At 39.1% G+C, this 13,493-nt stretch overlaps 1 protein-coding gene across 2 annotated transcripts in view; it reads left to right on the top strand.

Annotated features, from left to right (window-relative positions):
• LOC129548439 (organic anion transporter 7) overlaps nucleotides 1–10,067 on the top strand; it is a 28,434-nt gene extending 18,367 nt beyond the window's left edge. For both annotated transcript variants that reach the window (XM_088832103.1, XM_055414962.2), the window contains 5 exons: nucleotides 5,447–5,562; nucleotides 6,410–6,624; nucleotides 7,964–8,072; nucleotides 8,903–9,106; nucleotides 10,007–10,067. In XM_088832103.1, coding sequence (XP_088688229.1) covers nucleotides 5,447–5,562; nucleotides 6,410–6,624; nucleotides 7,964–8,072; nucleotides 8,903–9,106; nucleotides 10,007–10,067 — 705 coding nt within the window. The remainder of the gene's footprint in view (nucleotides 1–5,446; nucleotides 5,563–6,409; nucleotides 6,625–7,963; nucleotides 8,073–8,902; nucleotides 9,107–10,006) is intronic.
• The last annotated feature ends 3,426 nt before the right edge of the window (nucleotides 10,068–13,493 follow it).

Here is a 13,493-nt window from a genome sequence, read left to right as displayed (position 1 = left end):
TTTCTTTCTGATTTGGATGCCTTATTTTTTTCTTACCTAATTGTTCTGGCCAGGACTTTCAATTCTATGTTGAACTGAAGTGCGATCCTTATATAGTTCCAGATCTTAGAGGAAAAATGTTCAGGTTTTCACCATAGAGTATGATGTTAGCTGTGGGCTTTTCATACATGGCCTTTAATGAAGTTCCTTCAGTACTTAATTTGTTGAGAATTTTTGCCATGGAAGTGTGTTGAATTTTGTCAAATGCGTTTTCTGCGTTTATTGAGCGAATCATATGATCTTGAGCCTCCATTCTACTACCTTTGGTATATCACATTTGTTTGCATCCCAGGAATAAAGCCCACTGGGCAATGGTGTATGATATTTTCAATATGCTGTTGAATTTGGTTTGCTAACATCTTGTTGCTTATTTTTTTGACCATATTCTTCAGGAGTGTTGGCCTGTATAATTTTTCTTTTCTTTCCTTATGGTTTCTTTGTCTCACTTTGCTGTCAGGATCATAGTGGCCTGACAAAATTCATTTAGAAGGATTTCTATCTTCTATTTTTTGGTTTTAATATTGTAAAATAATTAGCCTCCAATAAATAAAAAATAAAAATAAATAATTTAGAAGGATTTCTATCTTCTATTTTTTGGAAGAGTTTGAGAAGATTCTTATTAATTCTTTAAATGTTTGGTAGAACTCACCTGTAATGCTATATAATATTAGGCTTTTATTTCTGGAATTTTTAATTACTGCCTCATTCTGTTTATTTTATTCATCTATTGAAACATTCTAGTTCTTCTCAATTCAGTCTTTGTAGGTTTTATGTCATATATTTGTGTTAGATTGATCCTTTTGCCATTATAAATTACCTTCTTGGTCTCTTGTGACAGTTTTTGATTAAAGTCTATTTTATCCATACAAGGTGACTATCCTTGCTCTGTTTTGGTTATCATTTTCATGGAATGTCTTTTTTCATCCATTCATTTAAAGTCTATTATGTTCTTAAACTTTAGAAATGGAAAACCTTCTAAATTCATTCTGTCAGGCCAATATGATCCTGACACCAAAGTGAGAAAAAGATACAATAAGAAAAGAAAAGAAAAAAATATAAGCCAACATTCCTGAAGAGTATAGTTGAAAAAATCATCAACAAGATTTTAGAAAACCAAATTCAACAGCATATTAAAAAGATCACACACCATTACCCAGTTGATGTTTTTGAACTGTGGTGTTGGAGAAGATTCTTGAGAGTCCCTTGGACTGCAAGGAGACAAACCAGTCAATCCTAAAGGAAATCAATCCTGAATATTCATTGGAAGGACTGATGCTGAAGCTGAAACTCCACTACTTTGGCCACCTGATGCAAAGAGCAGACTCATTAAAAAAATAAATAATTAGTACATCAAAAAAAAATTTTAAAAAAGACCCTGATGCTGGGAAAGATTGAAGGTGGGAGGAGAAGGGGACGACAGAGGGTGAGAAGTTTGGATGGCATCACTGACTCAATGGACATGAGTTTGAGCAAGCTCTGGGAAATGGTGAAGGACAGGGAAACCTGGAGTGCTGCAGTCCACGGGGTCACAAAGAGTAGAACACAACTGAGTGACTGAACAGCAGCAAACCTAAAGTGATTCTCTTACAGATAGCAGAGAACTTACAGTGGGGGTCAAGCTAGGGTGTGCTGGAAAATGTTTAATACTTTAATTACAGGAAGAAAAAAAGCCATAGGTCTCAGATTTGTGGTACTGATTAATTTCTGTGATGTGAATATGACCACCATAGTCAGTTTCAAGCCACCAGCAGGATGGTAACTGCTTGACAAACTATCTAAAAATTTAACAAAGGGCTTTTATGAATTTTCACACTGATTCCAGGACACAACTGGGCAAGGGTTCAAACAGGGGCTGTTTCATGCATTTTAATCCAGGATAGTATTATGAGTGGTATGAACAGGTTTTTAAAAATATAAGAAAATGAAGTGAAAATTAGAGAGAAAATTGCGTTTTTAAAAATGAAGCTACAGCAGATTCCTATTTGAATATGGGCCTCTTTTTCCCAGAATAAGGATTTTACCAGGTAGATGCTAAAGCTGAAACTGCAATACTTTGGCCACCTCATGCAACAAGTTGACTCACTGGAAAAGACTCTGATGCTGGGAAAGGTTGGGGGCGGGAGCAGAAGGGGACGTCAGAGAATGAGATGGCTGGATGGCATCACCGACTCTGTAGACATGAGTTTGAGTGAACTCCGGGAGTTGGTGATGGACAGGGAGGCCTGGCGTGCTGTGATTCATGGGGTCGCAGAGTCGGACACGACTGAGTGACTGAACTGAACTGAACTGAACTGAAGAGCTCCTCGAGTTCTTGTAAGTGAGCTGGCATTGCCCCCTACGGGACTACTTCTGCTCTCACTTCATATCTCTGCTTGCTCACAAAAAAATGAATGACCAGTATAAAATAACTGCAATATGTTGTTGCTGTTTTACTCTCGAAGTTGTGCCTGACTCATTATGACCCCATGGACTGTTGCCCACCAGACACCTCTGTCCGTGGGATTTTCCAGGCAAGAATACTGGAGTGAGTTGACATTTTCTTTTCCAGGGGATATTCCTGATATATCTTGAACTTTAACTTTGATATTGCATGTAATTTAAATCTAGTCTTACAGGCTTTGAACCCCTCATCTGGCCCAAGTTTAGGATATTATTTGAGCTTATTCTGACATTATCACACAGAATATACACAGAAGAACTATACAAAAAAGATCTTTATAACCCAGATAACCACAGTGGTGTGATAACTCACCTAGAGCCAGACATCTTGGAATGTGAAGTCAAGTGGGCCTTAGGAAGCATCACTACAAGCAAAGCTAGTGAAGGTGATGGAATTACAATTGAGCTATTTCAAATCCTAAAAAATGATGCTGTTAGTTGTCAATATGCCAATAAATTTGGAAAACTCAGTAATGATCACAGGACTGGAAAAGGTGAGCTTTCATTTTAATCCCAAAGAAAGGTAATGCCAGAGAATATTTAAACTACTACACAATTGCACTCATCTCACACACTAGCAAAGTAATGCTAAAATTCTCCAAGCCAGGCTTCAACAGTATGTGTACAATGAACTTCCAGATGTTCAAGTTGGATTTAGAAAAGGCAGAGGTACCAGAGATCAAATTGCAACATCCACTGGATCATCAGAAAAGCAAGAGAGTTTCAGAAAAACATCTACTTCTGCTTTATTGACTTGCCAAAGCCTTTCACTGTGTGGACCACAACAAACTGTGGAAAATTCTTCAAGAGATGGAAATACCAGACCACCTTACCTGCCCCCTGAGAAATCTGTATGCAGGTCAGGAAGCAACAGTTAGAACCAGACATGGAACAATGGACTGATTCCAAATTGGGAATGGAGTACAGCAACACGTATATTGTCACCCGGCTTATTTAACTTATATGCAGAGTACATCATGAGAAATACCAGGCTGGATGAAGCACAAGCTGGGATCGAGATTGCTGGGAGAAATATCAATAACTCAGTTACACAGATGACACTACCCTTATGGCAGAAAGTGAAGAACTAAAGAGCCTCTTGATGAAAGTGAAAGAGGAGAGTGAAAAAGTTGGCTTAAAGCTCAATATTCAAAAAACTAAGATCATGTCATTTGGTCCCATCATTTCATGGCAAATAGATGGGAAAAAATGGAAACAGTGACAGACTATTTTCTTGGACTCCAAAATCACTGCCGATGGTGACTGTAGCCATGAAATTAAAAGACACTTGCTCCTTGGAAGGAAAGCTATGACCAACCTAGATAGCATATTAAAAAGCAGAGACATCATTTTGCCGACAAAGGTCCATCTAGTCAAACCAATGGTTTTTCCAGCAGTCATGTATGGATGTGAAAGTTGGACTATAAAGAGAGCTGAGCGCTAAAGAATTGATGCTTTTGAACTGGGTGTTAGAGAAGACTCTTGAGAGTCCCTTGGACTGCAAGGAGATCCCACCAGTCAATCCTAAAGGAAATCAGTCCTGAATATTCATTGGAAGGAGTGATGCTGAAACTGAAACTCCAATATTTTGGCCACCTGATGTGAAGAACTGACCCATTGGAAAAGACCCTGATCCTAGGAAGGATTTAAGGCAGGAGGAGAAAGGGACAACAGAGGATAAGATGGTTGGATGGCATCATCGACTCGATGGACATGAGTTTGAGCAAGCTCCAGGAGTTGGTAATGGATAGGAAAGCCTGGCATGCTGCAGTCCATGGAGTTGCAAAGTCAGACACAACTGAGTGACTGAACTGAACTAAACTTACATTATCATCCATAATGCAATCCTGACTCCTCTCTTCTAAAAGCCTAAGCCCAATATTTTCACTACTCAGGTTATAACTGAAAAGATGTTATTGCACGTGTAGGTCCTCAGTTAAGGGGGCCTTTCACTTCTCTGAATTCCTCATGAAATTATTCCGATGGACTTTATGGTATTTTTTCATTTGTAGAGGTGGGACACGAATTAAGACCATATTGTTTGAATCATTAATAAATAGGTAGATAAATTGGATCCCATCCCATATGCACGTTTATAACTTCGTGTGTGGCCCTGGAAATCCTTGTGAGAGGATTCCCTTTTTCTTCACCTACTCTTCTCCTTCTCAGATCCTCTACTTGTTCTTTTTCTTGTTGTTCAGTCACTAAGTCAAGTCCAACTCTTTGTAACTCCATGGACTGTGGCACTGCAGGCTTCTCTGTCCTCCACGATTTCATGGAGTTTCTCAAATTCATGTTCATCGAGCTGTTGATGTGATTGAATTTTAGAAATATTTAATTACGTTTCTCAAGGTATATACCTAGCATATTTCAGGACTATTAAGTAACTCCATATTATAACCAGTTCTGAATAGAAATCATTCTACTCCAAGATCTCTCCTGATTTTGTCCTCAGATTTAACTCTAGGCATCTCATTCATGGAGGCACAACATGCCAGGAATTCCCAAAAAAGTGACTGAACAATGAAACAAAACAAAGAATCTCAGGAAATGTTCTTTTCCCTGAGATAAACAGTTTTTCTGCAAGGGACAGCCAGCTGATAACCAAGCTTAGCTTCCAGGTCTTTCAAGCCCATCTGGCACAAATGGACCTTTGGACCACCATCCAAGTAAGCCTGATTTGATTCCCTTTCTTATCTGTGTATCTGACATACAATCGCTTTCTAATGACCTGCAGCCCTCTCAAGTCCTGTGTTTAAATATTTTTGTTGCTACACAATTTCCTTCAGCCCCTTTTAACTCAGCAGTTCTCTATTCATATCACTTTTACACCCATCGTTACATTTTAAATGACTGTATTTTCCAATAGACAGAAAGGCAAGTCGTCTATCTTGTCCTCTGTTGGCGGCCTCTATTAATAGTAATGCCTACCATTGTGTGACGACTGAACACTTTGTTGTTGTTGAAGGTCCTGAGATCTGCCATGCAGGAGGAGCTGGAGGCAGCACAGACCAAATCTTCTGTGTTTGACTTGTTCCGCACACCCAACCTGCGTAAAAGGATCTGTCTCCTGTCCTTTGTAAGGTGGGCTTCACACAGTGCATGGGAGATGGTAAAATAGCAGAGACATGAATCTATTCCTTATCAAAAGAGCAACATGGTGGGAACAGATCTGAGATAAAACAGAGAGAAAGCCATAATGATAACTGCCGTGTTGAGTAGTCAAAGGGTTATGAAAAGACTGACCCAGAGCTAGGTATACAACAAAGAGTTCTGTTTATCATATCACCCTACCAAGTAAATCACTGGAAACTGAGGCTAAGAACTTCAGATGTTCTCATGATACAATGTTGGCTTTAACTCTCTTCACTCGTTTGTTTTCATTTTAATTAAGGTAACATTCAGTTCAGTTCAGTCGCTCAGTCATGTCCAACTCTTTGCAACCCCATGAATCACAGCACGCCAGGCCTCCCTGTCCATCACCAACTCCCAGAGTTCACTCAAACTCATGTCCATCGAGTTGGTGATGCCATCCAGCCATCTCATTCTCTGTCATCCCCGTCTCCTCCCACCCCCAATCTCTCCTAAGAAGAATATATAGCCTGATGAATATTTCCATATGTAAATATGCAACCATCACCCAGACAAAGATACAGAAAAACTCTAAAGCCCTGGAAGGTTCCATCATGTGTCCTCCACAAAAACACTCCAAACCCCTCCTCCAAAACTTAACAATAATTAGGAGTTCCACATATATAACTATCTTATAGTTTTAAAATCATCACCTTATGAGGAAATATTTCATGAAACTTATCATGTTTTTATACTTTAAAACCAACCACTGGCTGCTTGGTTAATAGTTATGATCATTATTTGTAAGACAAAGGCTCTAAACCTTATGGTAAATGTCGTTCATCTTTGTTCACCACAGATTTGCAAACTTCATGTCATTTTTTGGTCTGATTCTCCACCTCCAGTATATGGGGAGCAACGTTTTCCTGTTCCAAGTTCTTTTTGGTGCAGTCAACCTCCCAGCCAATTATGTTGCTTTTTTGGCACTGAATCACCTGGGCCGTCAAGTAAGCCAGACACTCTTCATGTTTCTTCTTGGAATCTCCATTCTGGCCATCACATTTGTGCCTCAAGGTGAGAAAAGAGCACATTGGAAATAAGAAAATGTCTTACCCCGGGCATTTGAAGACAGAATCTGAAGCCAGTAGGAAGTGAAGGCTAGGGTTCTAAGGATTCTCCAAAACCAGTCTGAGGATTTAGGATAGATTCTGCCATTAAGTGGCTGCAAAATAGTTCAGACAACTAGCTGTCTTCATCATATCTGACATGTATTTGGTAATTGGTACCTGAGACAGCAATTGATCACTTTCCCTTTGGCCAATCACACTTGTTACTGTAAATGGTAGCATTGTGTCATATATCAAATTGTGTCTCATGTGAGGACACAATACTGCCACTTCCTCTGTCTGGTCTCTTTCCTATTACGACAGTTTCAGGGACACTTTACAAGCTGACTCTATGTATCCACTCATGTGTCTGGAATTAGGTCACCATAACTCCAACCTGGTTCCAGGTTGTCATCTTGACTCCAAGGTATTGTTAATCCCTTCCCTTCAAGCATAGTAGGTGTGTAGAATAGGGGGAAATGCATTAAGCTGTTAAGAGCCTCTCTTAAAATCCATGTTACTAAATTAAATGACCATATGCAATGAATAGGGGAAGCCAGATGGTCACCAGGCTTCAGGTAACTCCCAGGGCAGTGGCATTTATACAGGATCCCATCTTGAATATCAGCATCAATGCAAATTTGCTGCCTTTCAACAGAGCCTACTTCAATGTTGTAACACTTTCATGATTTTTTTTTAATGGGATAGAAAACAGACTGTTTGAAACATCTTTTCAGAGGTTTCCAAAGTCTATTTTTTTCCTTAAAACAGATCCTTATTCCTGAATCTTAAAATATTATTCTAGATCAAGCAATTTTCCAGCTTATCCACTAACATGAGCCCCATTCTTTTATGATTCTCTACTGCATTACTAGCCCTATGTCAATATTGTGTAAACACACGAGTTTTAAAGGATATTGATGAGTCTTAATATCTGTCAATAATTGCTCATATGATAGTCCTATGTTATACATGAAAGACAGAGGAGACACTGGACAGAATAAATGAAAGCAAACCCTTTCTGGGACTTTGTTCCCCCCTCTATCTTTAGGAAACTTCTAAAGTCTCTGATATGCAGATACAGTTGATTCAAATACTCAGGTTTTTAAATTCTCATTTAGGCTGTGATATGCAGATAAGTCACATTTCTCAGCTATTAGTCTCTGCAGTTCTCTGCTCCGTGCATTTTCTCTACTACGTATTTAACACACACAAATGTTTCCAACTGTGTCTTTTTCACTTATAATTTGGGGGAGGTTGATTTCTTCAGCTCAGATTTCCTGAGTCTCACGGATCTTCTTCTCCAGAAATGCAGACCCTGCGTATGGCTGTGTCAACTTTGGGAATAGCGGTTTCTTCTGTGACTCTCATGTGTTCTTTTGCCCATGGAAACGAACTAATCCCCACCATTCTCAGGTACACAAGCTCATGGAAGCTCTAGCAGAGCCAAAACAGACCTTTCCCAGCTAATTAAGACTTATAGAAGGAATAAAAGTAATCTGAATCATTATCTAAAGCATTGATGATGTAGTATTAATAATATAAATTAGAGCCAAAATTTTAATCAAAATCTCAATTTTGTTAGTCATGTTAAGCCCTTTAATGTATCATCTCCCATAATCTGCTGAACCATTAAGGTGCTGTGGGTAAGAGTATTTTTAAATAACAAAGATTTTTTAAAAATGCCCCAGAGGGAGGATAAGGGGAAGAGGGAGGTGGGAGGGGGGTTTGGGAAGGGGAACTCATGTACACCCGGGGTGGATTCATGTCAATGTATGGCAAAACCAACCAATATAATATTGTAAAATAATTAGCCTCCAATTAAAAAAAAAAACACTTGTGCACTTGAAAAAAGTCATGAGCAAATAAGAGTATATTTTAAATGTAAAAGTACATCATTAGTCTTCATGTATCTAAATACTGCTGTGATGTCTCCCATGCCTGCATGCATGCTAAGTTGCTTCAGTCATGTCTGACTCTTTGTGACCTTTATGGACTGTAGTCCACCAGGCTGCTCTGTCTATAAGATTCTCCAAGGAAGAATACTTATGGGTTGCCATGCCCTCCTCCAGGGAATATTCCCTGAGTGGGATTGAACCTGAGTTCCTTACATTGGCAGGTTCTTTACCTCTAACTCCACCTAGGAACCCCATGTGGTCTCCAGTAATCAAAGCAAAATAATAAATCTCATATTACATGTATGGATTTATACAAGATTATGTTTGTATTGTTGTTTCCACTCCAAGGGTAACAGCTTCAGGATTCTTGGGAATTGCTTCTAATATTGGGGCAGCCCTGGCTCCCCTCTTGATGATCTTAACAGTGTATTCCCTCCACCTGCCCTGGATCATCTATGGAGTCTGCTCCATCCTTGGTGGCCTCGTTGTCCCACTTCTACCTGAAACCAGGAACAAGCCTCTGCCTGACTCCATCCAGGATGTGGAAAAGGAGTGAGTAAACAGCTGGTTGTCCCTTAGAGTTGCTACGTGATACAGGTCTGTGCTAAGAAGGTCAAGGCACCATACAAGGTCATTGTCCCCAGGGGAAGGCTTACATCTAGATGTCTCTACGTGGTCAGTGCCTTCACTTTAGCTACAGCCTCATCCCTCCCCACAGTGACCTCAGACTTCCCCAAGACTCCCTGGATCACCCAGACCAGCACCAGTAGGCACAGTAGGTTTAGTGATGAAGAAGTCAAAATTAGATGCCCTAGTGTAACATAAACAACCCCTGAAGGTGTTTTACAAACATCCACAGATTTAAACATCAGATTCTCACCCCTCAGGCCCTGGCAGCCCTCAGCCCAGTGGGGGCAGTAAGCTCTCTGAGATTACTGGTGTCTGTAGGTCAGTGACCTGCCCTGGTCACTGAAGCAGGTCCCTGAGGGAGACCAAGGAGAGGGCAGGAGCCCCTCCTCTCTCTAAGATGACAATATATCTTAGGAGAAGGAGTCCAGTTGTGCTGCCTGTGGGATTCAGACCATCTGATTTTCATTAGGAATGAAAGTGTTGAAAAAGAAATGAGAAGGGTTGTAATTACTGGTATTTTTAAAAGATCAAGAATTTGAAAGTATTTTGAAACTTTTGTATACTTCCTTTGCCTCTTCCAAAGACCCAGTTAGCCAACACCTTGGTGTCCAATATCAAAGCTTCCTTCCCAGACAGATCCTGTCCTGGGAGCGTGGCCTTTTTCTTCACAAAATTAGTTCAGATCCTCAGGACATGTGTCAATGTTTTTATCAATACTCACGGACCAACACAATCCATTTTCTCTAAAGAATTTAAGGCATAGGTGCCTTTTCCATGTTTTTTAATCTTGTTCTTTTGTTGTTTTCATTGTATTCGCTCTAGGAGAAAAGACTCAAGAAAAGCAAAGCCGGAAGGTACTTTCATGAAAGTGACACAATTTTAAGGAATTCCATTCCAGGCACTATCTGCTAATCAAAGAGCAAGATAAACAAGAAAAATTGGGTCATTCCCAATTATTGGTAAAATTTGGAAAACAAATAAATAAAAAGATGTATTAAGAAAATGGACCTCCTTTATAGTTGCAGCTCTAAATAACTACGTACAAAATGCCTATGACTGATCATAATATGAAGTTTGAGGAAAGTCATGATGCTTTTAAAGGAATCATAATAAAACATGTATGTTTCTGGATAGAGAGACAGAATAATATTAAAAAACATTGATTCTGTTCCAGTTAATGGCACAGTCATTGATGGAGTAATTATCAGGGGAACAACTTGAAAAATAGTTCCAAATTTATCTACAGGTTAGTAATAGGCAAGATTCAAAAAATGAAGTTTATGGAGGGAAGGTGGTGCAAGTATTTGGGGCAATACATGCTGAAATGAAATACAGATGCAGTTACAACTCAAAAGACATCCAGAGTAGGCTTGTGGCATGTAGAACACTTGAAATTTGGAAATTGGGACAGCATAAATCACTGATAGAAATAAATGACTATGTAATAAGTATATCATTAACTAACTTTGGAAATAAATGACTAATAATTTGAAGTATTCCACATGTTTAAAATGACGAATGGAATGACTAAGTCACATTATTCAATAGAAAATGTGGGTACAAAATCTCAGGATTAAGAAAATTTTCTGATTAGTAAAAACAAATACCAACAGTTTAAATATAGATATATTTGACTAAATACTCATTTAAAACCTCTATTGGACAAAACTCTAAAAACTTATGGGATAAATCTAGAAAAGTATTAATATTCACCAAAATGAGAAAGTATCTTCAGGATATTTTACTTTCTTTATCAGTTTCTGTATTCTAAGTTTTAAAAGGATAATGCAATATTTTAAAATATTGTATGGTCATCAGAAATAAACTGGAAAAAGACCAAATAACAATTTTCAAAATGACTACATATTAATATGTGGGATTCTAACAAGCGTGGAAAGAATACGTAACCAGCCAGAAGCGAGAGAGAAAGGAATGCCAGGGAACCATCAGTGATGAATGTCATCGGTTTATGCATTCTTCTTCCTAATGAAATGTTTGACATCCCATCATGAGAAAGACCAGACAGCATCTATTGTGCATCACCCCAAAGACCGACTGCCAGTCCATCACATATGACGTTTTGCGGCAGAGAAAGCCCCACAGGTCCTCATGGGTTGTTTTTTTTAAATATTTACTTAATTATTTGGCTGCATCAGGTCTTAGCTGCAGCACATGGTATCTTCGTTGCTGTGCATAGACTCTAGTTCTGGCATGGGGTTTCCTGAGTGTGTGGGCTCAGTGGTAGCAGTGCGCAGACTTTGTTGTTCTGCAGCATGTGGGAATCGTAGTTTGCTGACCAGGGATTGAACCTGTGCCCCCTACACTGCAAGGTGGATTCTTAACCACTGGACCACCAGGACAGTCCCCTTCATGGTCTTTGCTGCTACCATCCGCAGTTGTGACCCAGCAGATGCTCCATAATACAAACAGTAGAGTGATGTGTATTATGGTGGAGAAGTACAGTAAGCACAAGTATAGAAAATTGGAGTGAGAGGGTTGGGCAAGTATCCTTTCAGTTTAACACAAAGTTGCAGGCTGATTCTTCAAAAACCTCATCAGTATTTCCAAATTGTCATTATTTTGCAACAGGATTATCAGTGAACATATTTCATTTACTCTGTATTTTGTAGTATTTCTCAAAAGGAGTTTTATAAAAAGGAAAACAGAATTCAGAGAACTAACGACATTTAAAATCAAGTGAGGAAATGCTGTATGGCAAATCCTCTCTCCTATTGTAATATTAGATCTTCTTCCTGGATGTAGATACCAACTACCCCTTGATAGAGACCCTTCAACCATACTCTTCTAAGCCATGAGGCTGTATATAATTTTTGACAATTTTTATATAAAACATGAATCAATTAATTATTCAGAAATAGCATCATGAAGTCTAGTCAAACATTCCTAAACAAACATGGTACATAAAGCCAGTGCAGCTATAATAGGACAGCAGATGATTTATGTAAAAATATGGCATGGAAATCTCTGCTGAAAGAGGTTTCCACTGGTATCCTTGCTAACAAGTTATTGACTCTTTATTTTCTCAGAGTTATTGAATGGAATATAGTCTTGTGATGGACCTGAGAAAAGGAAATGTGTGAAAACTAGAGAGCTGGTCTGTGTTACCACTCATGCAGTTTAGTAATGCTGGGGTTGGTTGATTTTTCACCATCCCATGGACACATAATCTTTCTTTCCAGAAAACTCAGAGACATTAGTTGAGCCTTGTTCCCCAGAATCTGTTTTGTTCAGAGTCCCATGAGCTGCTGTTGATCACAAGACAGAGGTTAAGAGTCTTAGTCACCATTAGCCATGGACTGTACAGCATGCTCTGTAGGAGCTGAAAACTCTTATATGAGGATATCTCAACTACAGAGCTGCCATTTGTCATCTATCAATATGTTTTACTTCCTAGATATAGTGTTTATTGTTCCATTTTAGATACCTGTGGTAATAATAAAAGAAACATATCATCCCTCTGGGCAAAATAGATGGGCCACAACAAGAGTATGAATTAATGCATACATCTATTCTTTGGGTCCTTGGTTAAGGGGATGTACATCCTTCAGTGTTACACCTATTGGTAACATCATTTACAGCAACCAGAGTACTACACATTAATATATCTAGTGTCACAATGCATTCAGCAGAATCAGTCACTACTACCTGATGGCCCAAAAGTTCCAACCCACAAAATTACATTAGCAACATCTTAGCAAGATGGCAGAAAAAGAAGCCCTAGACCTTCCTTCCCCACAGATTTAACAACAAAATTACAAAATACTTCTGTGAGAAATCCAGAATCCAATTAAAATATCCATGCACCCCAGATGAGCATGAAGTCAACAGCATCAACCTGTAGGGCATTCCTGACACCCACCACCCTCTCTGATCAGAGCCCCTCTGTACACCTCACACTGAGGGGCATTTGACTATCTATCTTCTTTCTGAAGAAGAAATTAAAATACTGTAAATTCAACTGATTTACACCAGGTTTCTGGAGAGATTATTATCTATATAAACAGGAATGGATGCCAGGTTGAAGAGGGTGTCTCTGCAAATGAAGACATAAACCTTGCACCAGGATATGCAATACCATAAGCAGACACTAGAAGGAGACCCAGGACAGTGATTTCCCACAGCACCTGCTAGCCTCAATACTACAATGGGGAGAAGTCCTGAGTAAAACTCAGCCAGCTTCTTCAAACTGGAGATTACACACAAAAGTCAGAGAAGACATATATCTAGAAAAGACTTGAGAGGTCTCCGGAATCTCTAGCCAGACTTTGTTAAAGTCCTCCCTGTATGA

This window comes from Moschus berezovskii, chromosome 25 (assembly GCF_049115385.1).
Source record: "Moschus berezovskii isolate FMDL1 chromosome 25, NW_MosBer_1.0, whole genome shotgun sequence".
NCBI lineage: Eukaryota > Metazoa > Chordata > Mammalia > Artiodactyla > Moschidae > Moschus > Moschus berezovskii.
Note: the sequence above shows the minus strand (reverse complement) of the source record. Positions and strands in the feature narration are given on the sequence as shown.